General features: G+C 52.3%; 2 protein-coding genes across 8 annotated transcripts in view; one reads left to right on the top strand and one right to left on the bottom strand.

The window, feature by feature from the left end:
• Positions 1-6,109, bottom strand: part of Abcb9 (ATP binding cassette subfamily B member 9) — a 52,537-nt gene extending 46,428 nt beyond the window's left edge. The window contains exon 1 of the mRNA XM_031337906.1: positions 5,752-6,109. The gene's annotated coding sequence lies outside the window, so the exon portion shown is untranslated. The remainder of the gene's footprint in view (positions 1-5,751) is intronic.
• Positions 6,110-6,328: 219 nt separating this feature from the next.
• Positions 6,329-12,345, top strand: LOC116068418 (2-oxoglutarate and iron-dependent oxygenase domain-containing protein 2). Of its 7 annotated transcripts, none has more exons than XM_031337907.1 (9): positions 6,329-6,581; positions 6,869-6,925; positions 7,413-7,526; positions 7,622-7,721; positions 10,530-10,703; positions 11,062-11,355; positions 11,432-11,549; positions 11,963-12,032; positions 12,117-12,345. In XM_031337907.1, the coding sequence occupies exons 1-9, from the start codon at positions 6,453-6,455 to the stop codon at positions 12,171-12,173; spliced, it is 1,113 nt and encodes a 370-aa protein (XP_031193767.1). In that variant the 5' UTR covers positions 6,329-6,452; the 3' UTR covers positions 12,174-12,345. The 7 variants fall into 7 exon arrangements, with proteins under 7 accessions (XP_031193767.1, XP_031193768.1, XP_031193770.1 ...); XM_031337908.1 differs by having other exon boundaries at positions 10,530-10,694; XM_031337910.1 differs by lacking the exons at positions 10,530-10,703; positions 11,062-11,355; positions 11,432-11,549; positions 11,963-12,032; positions 12,117-12,345 and adding exons at positions 8,151-8,278; positions 8,475-8,732; positions 8,802-9,602.
• The last annotated feature ends 209 nt before the right edge of the window (positions 12,346-12,554 follow it).

Consider the following 12,554-nt stretch of genomic DNA (forward strand, 5'->3'; position numbering starts at 1 on the left):
AAGGGTTCTTTCATTAGGACACCAGAACTTCCTCACACAAGCTGCTGTGTATACATGGCGCCATGTCAAACCAAGCGATTATTAACTCTTATCCAGTAAACTTCAATGCCCGATTTCTTTCACTCTGTCTCTAACAACGCTGGAGGCAATTTGTCTGAATGAGTAGCATTCTTTCCGAAATTCCAAGCCCAGGGTTGGCTCAGCAAAGACTAGGATGTTGGAACACTAATGGGGGCCAGGAAACTATGCCCAATCTAGCTTGACTATTTGCAAATCATTCCTTGGGGGAATCTTCTATACCTAATAATAAAACAATACAGAAAGAAAGCAGGCAAGACCCTCCAACGACCATTGCAAGGACAAGTCTGGACCACATCCGTGGTAGGGGAGACCAAAGAATTCCAGGAGACTAGTTTCCTTGAAACTTTTCACCTCAGGGACTGCAGCCAAGCCTCTGGACCTGTCAGGCAGACTCCACTGGAGTGGGTGTGGCAACAAGTCATTGGATTGGGTCTCTGAAACTTCAAGAGCCCGAGGGCTGCTTGGAATGATGTGTTTCAAGTTCTGAAAGATAACAACATCAAAACTGTCTGTCATTATTGTAACTTTAATTTTTTTTTTAAAGCCTTTAAAACTTTAAGGCTTTAGCCTCCCGTGTAGCCCACTACCCAGCAGAGGTAGTGGGAAAGGAAGGATACAGGGGAAGTGGACCTGTTTAGAAAGGTTCTTTGGAGCTCCTCCCAACTCTGTTGTCTGGAAATCAGCAGTTTAGTTCACAGGATAACAGCCGCAGCTCGATCCACTCACAAACACTTCATGGATACACCAGCAGTCCATTTCAGTAGAGTCCTGAGAGCAAACATGAACCAGCAGTGGTGGTACTACCCAGCAGAGACAGCCAGGCCTCAGCTACCTTGGCAGGAGTCTGCTGAGGGACCAGGAGGAACATCTGGAAAAGCTATCCCTCAGGGAAATGAAGATCAGTGAAGACACAAAACCAACAAGCACTTAGCTGTGTAAACAAGCCAAGCTGAGCCTCTTTCACTGTCTGTTCAGTCCCAGTTATACCCTCCAAACATCATGCGTTCTCCACAGGTCTCGCCTCAGCACGTAAGTCTGTCTCAGCTGACATCACTCTGCCAATCAACCTGAGTCCGAGGAAGAAGCCCTACACATGCTAAAAGATTTTTGGTTGTGTTTCTCTCTATGGAATCCTGACAAATGGAACTCAACAACACATTGTAAGGTGAACAATGCATTTGTGTCATTAGCGAAGCATCCTTCATCACATATCCTTTCATCACGTGTCCTTTTGAAAAAGAAAAATAAAATTTCATTGCGAACTTGCCCACGTAAGCCTGGGATTGAAAGAGTTAAATTTGAGACCAGGGTTAGAAAGGATTACTGAGAACCACAGGCTTGTGAATACAGATCAAAGTAAACTGTTAGGAGGACACAGGGCCAGGGAGAAGCTATTAGGAGCCCAGACCAGGGGAGTGTGAAACACTGAGATAAAAAAAAATTGTAAAGAGATGCTATAACCTAGGTCAGAGGATCATAAAACACAAGATAAGGGATGTGCCCTGAATCCAGGCGCCTGGGACATGTTCAGGCGGACATTGACTGATGAATCATGGGCCATTTGGTTTTCTTAAGTGTTAGCTAAGGGTCAGTATGAACTTTGAATAGCACTCTCCCCTCTTGCTAGGAATTTCACCTTTCTTTTTAGGAATTCTCAACTCTGATCTGCACGAACAACATTCAAAATAGCCAATCATGTATAGCCACACCAATTCCTTTGTCTTCCCAGACCTTTTTTCCTATAAAAATCCCTAACCCCTGAACCTCATGGTTGGATTCCCTAGACTCCTGTGTGAGTTGGATTGGGAAATGAACCGGGGCCTTGAAAAATAAACTACCTCTGCATTTGCATCAAGACGCCTTTTCGTGTTTCTTGGGTGCATGCCTCCTAGGACTTGAGCGCGAACTCTAGCCGGAGTCTTTTACTTTCACATGCTTGCCTTAGCAGAACTTCCTCTCTCCTGTGTCTGCTCTGATGAAGCATTCCTTCCCGAGTCTGCCTGAGCCTTTCACCTGTGTCCACTTCAGGAAAACGTTCCTTCACGTGGTGTTTGCTTTAACAAAATATCCTTTCACTTGCGTCTGCTTCAGGAAAATACTCTTTCGCGTGTTTGCCCTAACAGAACATCCTCTGATACAACTGACTTTCCAAAGAACCCTTAAGTTTCCACTTCACACTATGGAAGGAAAAATAAGAAACTTGGGAAGATAAAAAATAAACTAAACAGATCTAATTCCACTAAGCCATATCTGCAGAAGATACTTGAAGTCATTTTCAGAATGGAGAGAGAAAAATCATTCAATTCCATACAGAAAGCCCCAGGAAAGAAGCCATAGTAGAATAATACTAAGCAAGAGAAGTAAAGGCCCACAGACAGACACACACATCAAAATTGACCAACATACTTTCTGATAATAAGGAGAATACCAATTCCCCAATTAAAAGACACAGGCTAGGGACTGGTGAGATGGTTTAGCAGATAAGACTGCTCTTCCGAAGGTCCTGAGTTCAAATTCCAGCAACCACATGGTGGCTCCCAACCACCCGTAATGAGATCTGACGCCCTCTTCTGGTGCGTCTGAAGACAGCTACAGTGTACTCATCTATAATAATAAATAAAACTTTGGGCAGGACCAAGCAGGGACTGAGAGAGCGACTGGAGTGAGCAGAGGTCCTAAAAGTTAATCTTAATAGCCAGATGAAGGTTCACAACAGCTACAGTGCGTACTCATATACATAAAATAAATAAATCCTTAAAACAAAAGGCACAGGCTAGTAGGCCGAGCACTGTCCCCGGCAGTGTCATGTGGCGAGGACTACTACTGTAATTCCAACACGCCAGACAAGATGCATTTTCTGGTGCAGCCCAGCTGTCGTGGGGGATAACCAACCACTTTCTAATTAAATCCGAGGCCTGATCCTCAGAAGGGAATTCATGTCTGGTAGAGTCTTAGTTAGGGTTTCCTTTGCTGTGATGAAACACCATGACCAAAAATGAATGGTGGAGAAAAAGTTTATTTTGTTTACACATCCAACCATCACCAAGAAAAGCCAGGGCAGGAACTCAAGCAGTGCAGGAACTTGGTGGTAAGAGCTGATGCACAGGGCTCAGGAGTGCTGATAATCAGCTTGTACACGCGCCTTGCTCATCCTGCTTTCTTACAGCACCCAGGGCCACCAGAGCGGGAGTGACCCTACCCACAGTGCGCTGCATATCACGACATCAATCACTAATGAAGGAAATGCCCTATAGGCACACCTATGCCCCAATCTTACGGAGACATTTTCTCAATTGAGGCTCCCATTTTCTCAATAGACTCTACACTAAGATGACTCTGGCTTGTGTCAAGTTGACCTTAAAAATGAGCCAGCACAGACTGTAATCCTGCCCCAAAGCCTACATGGCTCAGGACGCGTACAGGCCCTAGTGAGGAATCTACTGTGGTTTTGCTAAATAACATGCCAAGCTGCCACGTCTAAATATCTGTGCTTCTACACATAGATGACTGCTGCTTTGATCCTTGCCCAGGGAAGCCTGTCTCCGCAAGAAACAGTGGAGTCTCTCACAACGGGTGCAGGTGCTGAGGATAAGTGACTACCAAGTGCCCGGCCCTGAAAAGGACCTTATCAACCTTGTCACCGAGGCTTAAGCAGAATCATGGAAGAGGGTAAAAGCAATGGCTCCCTGGAAGACGGGGAGGAGTGTGGAGAGCGTGCCGTCCCCTGGCCATGTCTGGCCACTGAACTCATGAACTTATTGCGGCTGTTACAGTAGGGTGTTGTGGTGGGTTACAAAGAAGCAAGAAAAAAAAAAAAAAAGAAAGAACACAAAGGAGTGTGGTGGAATGAGGGGGTTGGAGAGATGGCTCACTGGCTATGAGCAAGGGCTGCTCTTGCACCGGACCTGGGTTCAGTGCTCAGCACCCACACGATGGCTTACAACGCTCTGTATCTCCAGTTCCAGGGGATCCAGCTCCCTCTTGTGGCCTCCATGAGTTCTGCATGCATGTAGCATACATATCCATATGCAGGAAAGACTTGTAAACTTGTAAAGAAACTAAATAAATATCAGGACAGGATGTTTTTAAAAGTTACTATGAAGATCTCAGTCACCAAGGCACTGTGGCACTGGCAGAAGAGTCCAGTGAAACAGAACAGAATGCTCAGAGATACTGTCAGTCCACCTTTGAGAAGAAAATTGAGGCAATAAGGGGAGTAAAGGTGGGGGCTGATGAGATGGCTCAGCAGGTAAGAGCACCAACTGCTCTTTCAAAGGTCCTGAGTTCAAATCCCAGCAAGCACATGGTGGCTCACAACCACCCATAATGAGATCTGATGCCCTCTTTTGGTGTGTCTGAAGACAGCTACAGTGTACTTAGATATAATAATAAAAAAATCTTTGGGCCGGAGCAAGCAGAGATGGATGGAGCAAGCGGGGTCTACTGGAGCGGGTGGGGGCCAACCAAAGCAAGCTGACCAAGTAAGCAGGGCTGACTGGAGCAAGCAGAGGTCCAAAAAGTCAATTCCCAACAACCAGATGAAGGCTCACAACTATCTGTACAGCTACAGTGTGTAAAAGAAAAAAAAAAAAGGAAGTAAAGGATAGTGGTGGTTGCACATCCATATGCACAAAGATGAATCTCGACACAGAACATATGTCTTTCAAAGACTATACTCGAAGGACAGCAAGGTGGGTGGGCCCATCATGTCAATGTGCTGGCTGCAAGAACCTGATGTCCCAGAATCTGTATCAAGATGTAAAGAGAAGGGCTGGAGAGATGTCTCAGCAGTTAAGAGCACTGACTGCTCTTCCAGAGGTCCTGAGTTCAAATCCCAGCAACCACATGGTGGCTCACAACCATCCTTAACGAGATCTGACACCCTCTTCTGATCCAGCGTCTCAAACTCTTAAGAAAGCACTCCAGGAGTTGGTCTGTCTTTTCACCGTGTGGGTCCCAGGATTAGAGTTCAGATGGGCAGTGTTGGTGGCCATGCCACCAGTCCCCACAGCATAATTTTCAGTGGCTACTTGATTTTTTTTTTTTTTTTTCGAGACAGTGTTTCCCTCTGTAGCCCTGGCTGTCCTGGAACTCACTCTGTAGACCAGGTTGGCCTCGAACTCAGAGATCCACCTGCCTCTGCCTCCCAAGTGCTGGGATTAAAGGAGTGTGCTACCATCACCCGGCTGAGGTCCAGTTTTTTCCACAGTCACAGATAGGACAGGGCTGGGCTTGCTATAGAAAAAGGAACCTGAGATGCACTGTCCTGTGGGATGAGGATGAGTGCCTATGTGAGGAGGTGTATGTGAGAGCACATGACATCAGTGGGAGACACTTACGGATGTGGAGTTTGCTGGTGAGAACTAGTGAACAGATGGATGGCAGTATGAAGATGTCGGCTACCCACGGTGCACCAGCGAGTCCAAGCATGCTGGCATCCATTGGGTGACCCCCATGGAGATTCACGGAGACATAATCAGTGAAACTATACAAAAGCAACCCAAAGAGAAGTCGCCACTGGGTTCCCACTCAGAGACCCCTCTGGTGGGAGAGCCCGAGGGCACTCACAGGGCACACTCCTGAATTCAGATCCCACCTAGATCCTGACTGGATGCGTGGGCCAGACCTGTGTGACTGAGCCTTAGTCTCATGATGGCAGGCTGGTGGTACCTTTCTTGATGTCTGCTCTAGGGGTGGGAGCTGATCTGGGAGAAGAATTTGCCACTTCCATGCCCAAGGATTCAGGGTTCAGTTCCAGGCGTCGCGACTTCCTCCTTTCGAGGCACCTTGGTTACCCATGAACCACATCGCTCTGCAGACCCGCTCGGGGATGCCCGCTGTGTTTACAACGAGTGCTCACGCGTCTCCCGGAGGCGAGGACGCACGCCCAGTAACCCATCCACACGCGTACTCGAACTTGACCCTGGATGAGGGGCGTGGCTGCCACGGACACGCCCTCCCCGCCCCGCCCACACTGCCAACGGGAGAGCGGCCGGACGTGACACGGAACGGAGGGTTTTCGAGGAGACATCCTGAGGGGCACGCAGGGACGAGCGGTGAATGCCCAACCTGAGCTCACCCGCACAGCCAACACACTGCGTCAGGAGGCTCCGCAAAGAAATTTCTAGTAGGAGGCAGGGCAGCACGTACATAAAGGCTCTGAGCCCCGCAGCGTCTGCGTCCTGGGATCGTCCCATCTCACTCCGCTGTAAATCGGGGCCCACTCCCCCCCATGTCCTTCTCGGTCCCGCTCAGTCTTCGTTAATCTCTGCAGTTACGAATTTCCAGCAGCCCCTTGGCTGCCGGCGCCACGCCCTCGGCGGTGACGTATCCAGAAGTACCGCTACGGAAGCCGGTGCGGCCGCTTTACCATGGCGACGGCCGCCCCGCGGCGCTTCTGCCGCTGCGCTTGCTTCTGCTCGCAGAACCTGTACGTGGCGCGCTACGGGCTGCACCTGCGCTTTCGGGACGAGCAGCAGCTGCGCCGTGACTACGGCCCGGTGACTAGGGCTGGGCTGGGCTGGGCTGGGGTGGGGGCGACATCGAGTGCAGGACGGGTCGGGACGCCGGGAGTGGCTTCTCCCGAGGTGCAGACCGAGTGTGCGCACCCGGCCGAGAACACGCGTGCGGAGCGCTGTGGGCAGAAGATTTACCGGATCTTCTCTGGCCCTGTCACTCTCATCTCCGGGACAAAGGGGTGGCGGGTGCTGAGGCTCGGAGATGTGGACTTCGCTCGCCTGGGGTCACGGGGTAGCCCTTCCCGCTAACCGGCCTTTCCCGCTCGTAGCTCCTGCGCAGCCGTGGTTGTGTCACCTCCAAAGACTTCCAGCAACTCTTGGAGGAGGTAACGGACCCCCGCCAGCTCTTTCTCCGGAGTCCTTGACCTTTCTGAAAGACTTATTAGCCCTCTCTTCTCCTGGCCTGCTCCCACTCACTCCCACTCACTCCCACTCCGAGATCCTGGGTCAGGATCGAGAAAGACTAAAATTGCCGACAGCATCCCCTTCCCAACAGCTGAGTGGGATGGGCGGGACCATCTCCCCTATTTCAGCTGTCAGGTCACCTTGACACCTGCAGTGGGCCGTGGCAGGTTCAAGAAGTATAGGGAGGCCGGGCAGTGGTGGCGCACACCTATAATCCCAGCACTTGGGAGGCAGAGGGAGGCGGATTTCTGAGTTCGAGGATAGCCTGGTCTACAGAGTGAGTTCCAGGACAGCCAGGGCTACACAGAGAAACCCTGTCTCCTGGTCTTCCCGGGCCTCATTGTCTTCACACGTACATCGAAGGTGAGAAAACCCTGGTTTGTAACTAACTGTCTTTGCCCCGCCCAGCTTGAGCAGGAGGTCGGGCGCCGCCGCAGACTGGGACAGGAATCGGCTGCCAGGAAAGCTCTCATTGCCAGCTCCTACCACCCAGCGAGGCCTGAGGTCTACAGCTCACTGCAGGTACCAGGCCGGCCTGGGAGCTTGGGGGCTGGCCGAGGAAGAGGTTGCTCTGGTAGGGGCTAACTTTGCACAGATGCCCCACGTTCTGCTCCTAGGATGCTGCTCTGGCCCCCGAATTTATGGCTGCAGCTGAATATAGTTCGTCCCCAGGCGCAGATCTCGAGGGCCTTCTCCAGCGCCTGGAGACAGTGTCAGGTAAGGCTCGAATCACCAGCTGGCATCGGGATTCTTGGATATGGGAGTCTGGGTGGTTTTGTTTTGTTTTGTTTTTGTTAGGGAAGGGGTTCCAGACAGGGTTTTTCTGTGTAGCCTTGGCTGTCCTGGAACTCACAGAGATCTTCCTCTTAAGTGCTGGGATTAAAGGCATGTACCAGCAAAGCCAGGCAAGGCTGGGTGCTTTACCTGTCATGTCTGGTTTAAAAATAGGAGCTACAAGGAACTAGGAAAACCAGTAGGAACACTTTGCCCAGTTTGCTCATTTATTCATTAATTCATCCCTCATTCATTCATTCACCATCTAGCTAGGGTCAGGGCAGTAGGTCATCATCCCCATTGTAGACGGGGGTGGTTCCTGAGGGCTCTGGATCAAAGCTCCAGGTTCACTACCTGCCCCTCCATCTTCAGAGGAGAAGCGCATTTATCGGGTGCCAGTGTTCTCTGCCAAGTTCTGCCAGACCCTGCTGGAGGAGCTGGAGCATTTCGAGCAGTCAGACATGCCCAAGGGAAGGCCCAACACCATGAACAACCATGGGGTGGGTGAGGCCTGGCCTGTGAATCTTGGGAGTGGGGGGCAGCTCCGGTGGGAGGCTCCTCTGAGGTGCTGCAGGCAGGCTGCCTACCCCACTCTGAGCCCAAAGACTACCCTGAAAGAAAACAGCTTTTGCCCTTAGTAACATCTTTGGCAAAGATGTGTGGATGCAGAGTGAAGCTCCTGGGAACCCTTCCTAGGTACTGATGCACGAACTAGGCTTAGACGACCCACTGGTGACACCGCTGCGGGAACGCTTCCTGCTGCCGCTGATGGCCTTGCTGTACCCAGACTGCGGTGGGGGCCATCTTGATAGCCACCGTGCCTTTGTGGTCAAATATGCACTGGGCCAGGACCTGGAGCTGGGCTGTCACTACGATAATGCTGAGCTCACCCTCAATGTGGCTCTGGGCAAGGACTTCACAGGGGGTGCCCTATACTTTGGGGGCCTCTTCCAGGTGAGTGAGACGCACCAGGTGGGGCCCAGGCAGGTGTGAGTGCTCCAGCCTGAACCACACCATCTGCAGGCACCTGCAGCCCTGAAGGAGACCCTGGAAGTGGATCATGTGGTGGGCCATGGTATCCTGCACCATGGTGGTCAGCTGCATGGGGCTCGGCCCCTGAGCACGGGAGAGCGCTGGAACCTTGTTGTGTGGCTCCGAGCATCTGCTGTTCGGAATCGCCTCTGTCCCATGTGCTGCCAGAAGCCAGACCTGGTGGACGATGAGGGTTTCGGTGACGGCTTCACCCGGGAGGAGCCCGCCACGGTGGATGTATGTGTGTTGAATTGAGCCTGGTTCCCCTGGAGGTGTTGGTGCTGTGGCAGCAGAAAACTTGCCATAGTGGGCAGGGAGGGCAGAAATAAACTCTGCAGCCATGTCATTCTGTGGGGTCAAAAGGACACGCAGACTTCTGGGTCATTCTTTGGACAGGAAGGCAAAGCTGCTGAAAGACAAGGCTTTTTGAGCTGAAGTACTGAGGGTCCGGGGTGGAGCAGGCCCAGGAAGAGAAGAAGCCAGGAAAAGACATGACCCCTGGGGAGCTCAGAGGAGGGAAGGTTGCTTCAGTCAGTGGCTCAGGGATGGGACTGGACAGCAAGGGAGGGAGGGCTCTCACCAGACATCTACTTCAGAGAGGGCGGCTCCAGGGACTTAAGTGAAGTCCACTGCACTGACTGTCAGCAGTGCTGGAGAGTGGAGGATGAGGGTCCAGGCTTTGTGGGTTCACATCTGTGTCTTGGCATGTCCAGCTGTGTGGGTATGGACTTGCTAGTGCCCTGGTTGCTGGAACCATCCAACGAGTTGATGTTTATAAAGCCCTTTATAACACCCCTCTGTTTGCTATTATTTAAGAGAGTGCAATTGGTGGTTCCAAGATTGAATGAGGGGTGCTGTGTGCACTGTTCGGGTCACATGTTGGTAATCCTGGGGACTCTGTCATAAGTCTCCAATTCCAGCTTCTCAGGGAAAATGGCAAGATGCAGTAATACCAGTCTCCATTCTGACTGCAAAAAAGAAGATGCAAAAGAATCTCAGCAGCACTCCTGACAAACCAGTGATTCATTGCTTAATTGGTTGTCAACTGTGTTTGCGACCTCTAGTACTGAGTGATGTGAGAAACACCAGACATCTTAGCTCGGCAGAGCTCAGTCAGGTGGACTGGACAGACTGGCAGACTAGGAGGGTGGCTTTCAGGGGAGAGAGAGAGCCCACGGGCTCGCAGGTGGCGCTGGGCCACGACCATCTTCCACCTACGTGGAGGCACAAGGAGGATCCCATTTCATGCTTGTTAGAGGTGGGCTCCCCAGAGGCGGAACCCAGGGTTCCGGAACTAAAGACATCATAGACTTAAAGTACACCCGGATGACCTTCCAGGACGGTCTCAGACCGGAAGAACCTGACCAGCGGCTGTTTCCTCCCGCGGAGGCAAACTGTGGGCTAAGGGTTGATGTGGGAACCCGGCAGCCTCGAGACTCATCTCTGGGGATCCAGGCAGCCCTATTGCAGTTGAGGAAAGCTGCAGAGTTCCCGCCCCGTACTGCACAGTCCAATGCGCAGGCGTGTGGGCCGGGCAGGCCCTTAAAGGGACCGAGGTGCGGATCAGAGAGCTGGGATCGCTACGCCTGGGGCTCTCCCCGGCAGGAATGGGTACCTGGCGCTCCGAGGATCGGGCCTCGTTGGCGCTGCATTTGGATTCATCTCTGCGGACCTGCTCAAGAAGAGTCGCAGGTTAAGCGCTTTTCTTCCGGTCTCTAGCCCGCCTCACTATGGCTCACGTTGGCTCTCGCAAGCGCTCGAGAAGTCGCAGTCGGTCCCGTGGTCGGCGAGGGTCAGAAAAGCGAAATAAGAAGAGTAGTAAGGACGCCTCGAGGAGCTGTTCAGCCTCCAAGTCCCAAGGTCACAAGGCCAGCAGCACCTCCGGTATTGAGAGTGAGAACCACGGGGATAGGGAAAGGGGGTGTGTGGCGTCTTCAGTGCGGGAGACTTGCATCTGCCAGCCCCTCTCTCCCCCGGGAGCGAGGGATTCCGGGTCGAACCTGGGCTGAGGCCCTAGGGTGTGAAGGAGGTTCTGTTGAGTGGAGGGTGTGCCTTAGTCATTTCTTTAATGCATTGGGTCTTCGAGGTCGAGCCTGGACACCCTGCCAGGCACATAGTGACTTCTAGAACCCCAAAGAAGGTTCCAAATTTCTCTTGGAGAGCCTGTTGGGAGGGTCCTACCGTGTAGAGGCCTGAGCCTGCTTCAGGCTAGAGTAGGGGACAAAGGCCTTATCTTCTCCCTGCATCACAGAGAGAAGCAAGCACAAGGCCCAGAGGACATCGAGATCCAGCTCTTCCTCGTCCTCGTCCTCCTCCTCGTCCTCTTCCAGTTCTTCTAGCTTTGCCTCGTCTTCATCCTCCAGTGATGGCAGGAAGAAGCGAGGGAAGCACAAGGAGAAGAAGAGGAGGAAGAAGAAGAAGAAACGGAAGAAGTTGAAGAGGAGAGGCAAGGAGAAGGCTGTGGTGGTGCACCAGGCTGAGGCTCTGCCTGGCCCCTCACTGGATCAGTGGCACAGATCAGCTGGGGAGGACAATGATGGCCCAGGTACCATGCAGGCCAGCATGTGGTGGGGAGAGGGACCTCTGCGCAGGTCTGACACCCCATCCATATTCCCTTCCAGTCCTGACGGATGAGCAGAAGTCTCGTATCCAGGCCATGAAGCCCATGACAAAGGAGGAGTGGGACGCTCGACAGAGCATTATTCGAAAGGTGGTGGACCCAGAGACAGGACGCACAAGGTGTGGTACAGAAGGCACTGCCAGTTAGCCCCGCCATCAGTTCAATTCAGGCCAGGGATGTGCTCCGGTAGGGAGCTGTTGACATTGGGGAAATGGTCGCTTGTGATGTGATATCCCAGCCGTTACCCCCTGCTATGGGTGAGGAGTTGCTGGACAGGAAGGGCCTTGATGCTTTTCAAATGGTTGTTAATGGCTGGTCTGGGTTAATGGTGCAGGCTGACAATGGACAGCCTACCCAGACAGTCTCCATTCTGTCCCAAGAGTGGTAATTGATTGGGAGGAGCACCCAGGCATCCCCTTCTCAAGCTAGTTGGGCTTGAGCTCTGGGATCCCGTTCTTTGGGCGGCTCTGCTTCTGTTACTATGGCACAAGAGTCCCAGACTCTTTCGTGCTAAATGATCTCCTACCTCCAGGCTCATCAAGGGAGACGGCGAGGTTTTAGAGGAAATCGTAACCAAAGAACGACACAGAGAGATCAACAAGGTTAGTGGCACCACTCTGCCTGTGCTCTGCCCACATTGTGTTTACACTTAGTTTCTCATGCTTCCAACCTGTTTCTTTCCTCAGCAAGCCACCCGAGGGGATGGTCTGGCCTTCCAGATGCGAACGGGCCTGCTTCCGTGAGGGCCCTGCCATCCCAGGTTTGTGAACTGCTATGGTGGCTTGGAGAATGATGGGTCCAGGTACCTTTCCTACTGTGCCTTTCCTACAGCCCAGCATCCTCTCGGGTGCAGTGGGTGGCCTAAGCACCGAAGTGGATAGCAGAGTGTCACTATTAAATGGTCTAGATCACAGAGTTGCTGTCCTGTTGCATTTTATGCTGAGGAGTGGAACTGTCATTTGACTTCTGGAGAGAGATGTACTCATCTCTGGGGAAAGCTGGCATGTCCCCTGGTGTTATTCCTTGATGGATCCCACCTGGCCCAGGCCTGCCCCCTGCCCTAGTTGAGTCTGGTCAGCCTCAGAAGTCCGCTCTGGTTTATGGCGGTGTCCATGTGTGGGAAG

This window comes from Mastomys coucha, unplaced genomic scaffold, assembly GCF_008632895.1.
Source record: "Mastomys coucha isolate ucsf_1 unplaced genomic scaffold, UCSF_Mcou_1 pScaffold22, whole genome shotgun sequence".
Taxonomy (NCBI): domain Eukaryota; kingdom Metazoa; phylum Chordata; class Mammalia; order Rodentia; family Muridae; genus Mastomys; species Mastomys coucha.